The sequence below is a fragment of the Limulus polyphemus genome, unplaced genomic scaffold, assembly GCF_000517525.1.
Source record: "Limulus polyphemus unplaced genomic scaffold, Limulus_polyphemus-2.1.2 Scaffold2608, whole genome shotgun sequence".
NCBI lineage: Eukaryota > Metazoa > Arthropoda > Merostomata > Xiphosura > Limulidae > Limulus > Limulus polyphemus.
This window is the reverse complement of record NW_013668218.1, coordinates 19,406-22,860: the sequence shown is the minus strand read 5'-3', so window position 1 is coordinate 22,860 and position 3,455 is coordinate 19,406. Positions and strand designations below refer to the sequence as shown.

General features: G+C 39.2%; 1 protein-coding gene across 4 annotated transcripts in view; it reads right to left on the bottom strand.

The window, feature by feature from the left end:
- The window catches only part of LOC106467420 (serine/threonine-protein kinase WNK1-like), a 136,491-nt gene that overhangs the window by 119,402 nt on the left and 13,634 nt on the right, over window positions 1–3,455 (bottom strand). For all 4 annotated transcript variants that reach the window (XM_022395601.1, XM_022395600.1, XM_022395602.1 and 1 more), the window contains exon 3: window positions 1,603–1,772. In XM_022395601.1, the coding sequence (XP_022251309.1) occupies window positions 1,603–1,772 (170 nt within the window). The remainder of the gene's footprint in view (window positions 1–1,602; window positions 1,773–3,455) is intronic.

The window sequence follows — 3,455 nt, the reverse complement described above, 5'->3', positions numbered from 1 at the left end:
GGTGGTGCCACCGGCATCCAGTGGACCCTCACCAAACAGCTGAAGGACCTGGATTTTGCGGACGACGTCAGCCTTCTGTCCCACAAGCAACAGCATGCACAGTCCAAGCTCACCCGGCTCGCTGAGGAGGCAGGAAAGACCAGCCTGAAGATCAATACCAGAAAGACGGAGGTGATGCGGCTGAACAACAAACAAGAGTACCCACTGCAGCTGCAGGGAAAAGACATCAAGGAAACAGAGCGCTTCGTTTATCTTGGAAGCATAGTAAGCAGAGACGGCGGCACAGATGAAGATGTTAGGAGCCGGATCAACAAAGCAAGGCTCGCGTTCAAAACCCTGCGACTCATCTGGAACTCCAAAGCTTTATCCCTGTGCAGCAAGATCCGCATCTTCAACACAAATGTAAAAGCAGTCTTCCTGTATGGGTCCGAGACATGGCGAGTTACGAACACCATCACCAACAAGATACAGACGTTCATCAACAAGTGCCTGCGACACATCCTAAACATCAGGTGGCCAGAGAATATCTCAAACACAGAGCTATGGAAAAGGACCAACCAGAACCCAGTCAGCCAAGACATCAGGAAAAGAAAATGGGGCTGGATTGGACACACTGCGAAAACCAGTCGACAACGTTACAAGGCAGGCCTTGGACTGGAACCCACAAGGGAAAAGAAAAGCTGAGAGGCCAAAACAGACGTGGAGGAGATCGGTCAGGAGTGAAGCGAAGGCTGCCGGAATGGCATGGACCCAGCTGAGGAGAGCAGCCCAGAACAGAGTCCGTTGGCGAGGTGTTGTTGCGGCCCTATGCTCCACCGGGAGTCTACGGGATTAAGTTAAGTAAGTTAAAGATGTTAGAATTACATTGTATAAGTCACTGGTTAGGTCACATTTTGAGTACTGTTTTCATTCTTGACTTCCTTATCTTCAAGATGACAATTGTTTGAAAGAGCTCAGAGGAAGCCCACTCGAACGATACCTTGGATGGAAAAGTTGTCATATGAAGATAAGGTCAAATCTCTGGCATTGTTTTCTCTTAAAAAAGAGGAGTTATAGAGTTTCTGATTGAGATATTTAAGATTGTTTTTCCATATTTAATGGTGAGACTGTTAAGACTAGGGGACACAATTATAAATTTTGACAGGGTAGAAGTCATCTTCAACTAAGTTTTATTTTCTAATAGTATTGCCTTTAGAATAAGTTGGCTTCAGGTGTGGTAGATGTAGTAAATTTAAGGGAGTTTAAGGGAAGGCTTGATAAATATTTAAACTATAGGAGATGGGATCTGAATCTATTGTCACAAAGTGAGATGTGTTTATGCAACGAGTTGCATTCAGGCTCATTGGCAGTTTACAAGTATAAGAGGAGAATAGATTATTTCCTTAAAAATAAATTGTTGATTTTTCTTTTCTCAAGGGTGGGTGTGAAAGGACAGCCTTTGAAGGTCCTAAGGTCCATTGTTGTCCTTATCTTATGTTCAGTTTGGATAAAATCAGAATGTTTCATTCTCTGTACACTAACTTTTCAACAGTAATATAAGCGCAAACATTACTTTAAAGTTTAATGTTTGTTTCAAAGAACTCAGTAATTTGCAACACTTACGTTTTAAGAGTCCCAGATGTCATTAGTTCTGTAATAAGAACTAAATATTTTCGCTTCAATAGATTAACTTCCCAATAATCATAAAAGCGTACAATATTTGGATGTTGAAGACCTTTCAACATCTCTGCTTCTTCTCGAAATCTTTGGCGTGTACTTTTCTTCAGTCGTTCCTAATATGAATTAAAACAAATCCAATATTTTAAATCAGGGAATACTAATACTTTTGATGCTGAGATTTACCTGAAAAAGACAACTTTTATTAGGAGAAGCATTTTTCTTTATAAGAAAGAATTATACTCTAACTTACTTGTATAAGAATGCATTATATTTTTCCCAAGTAGCCAAGACCTAATTTTGCAATGCAACTGATGCGTCCAAGTGACATTCTTTTTGAATAGTTTTTAAAATAGCTTTAAGTTTTATAATACTTATCCGCTTGTAAAGTAAGTATCATACAAGTCCCCAGCGGAAATTTTACAGACTTAAAACGCTATAATCCGCGATTCGATTCCTCGCTGTGGACAAAGTGCAGATATCCCAATACACAAAGAAAAACAACAGCAACAACTACATATATTTTCATTTATGCAGTAAAATTATCCCTCTCAGTGGCTAAGTGGTAAGACTGAAGGCTTATAACGCAATAAAAACGGGTTTCAATATTCGCGATGGACAAAGCATGAATAGCCCATTGTGAAACTTTGTGCTTATCACACAAACAAACGTTAAAATTAAATTACACTCAATTATTAAGTCGTCAAGAAATTAATGTCGCTTTTTTTAGATGAAAAAACACGAACAACTTAAATATTTTTTCGTTCGCTGCAACACCATCTTAATTGGAAAAACGGATGCAAATGTGGAAAGTGTTAAAGAGCACAGCGACATGTTTTTTTGCTTCAGAGCCAAGTGATTTCTTTAAGCTGGGCATTAACAACCTGATTGTAAGACGAAAAAGTATCATCGATAAGAATGAAGGCCATTTCATTTAATAAACGTTTTGTTTTGGATAATAATCTGATGGTGCCATATCTGGTGAATATGGTGGTTGGAGAATAACTTTCCAATCCAATTCAATAATCTTGTGTTGCGTCAAATGTGCATTGTCGTGGAGAAGAAGAACACTTTTCTGATTGACGAATGTAGAGTGTTTCTGATGAAGGGCTTGATTTAAACGTTCCAGTTGCTGACTATAGATCACTGCATTGATAGTTCGCTGTGGATTGAGGAGTTTGAAATGAATTACTCCTTTGATGTCCCAACAAATGCAAAGCATCACTTTCTGCGGATGGTGTCCAGGTTTGGGGATCGGAAGTGATTTTTATCTAGGACTGAGCCATTGTTTTTGGCATTTAGTATTCGCATGGAGAATCAATCACCGGTGATCACTGGAGATCTCGTGAGGTACCCAAACACCTTCTTTATGGAGTTTTCCCATATTCCTTAGATGTTTACGTATTATTTCATGAGAGAGATGCAATTTGAAGGCCATTTCACGAGTATGTTGCCTTGGGTTAGAGTCAACAAGTGTTTTCAGAGCATCAATATCAATTCCAACATATCGGCCCCTACATCACAGTTTTTAAGGCTAAAGTCACCTGAACGAAATTTGCTGAACCATCGTTGACACTTACAAGCGTTCAAAACATATCCATAAACGTCTTTAATATTCTTTGTGTCTACAGAGGCGTTGTTTCCCTTCTTGTATTCAAACAGCATTATATGCCGAATGCGTGTCTCGTCGTGTGCTATTACTATAAGGAATTAGACTAGAGTATACTGTTACATCTCTGTTTCTTCCGAGGAACTTCAGCGATACAAGTCCTTTCTTAAATAAAACTAGTTTATTCTTT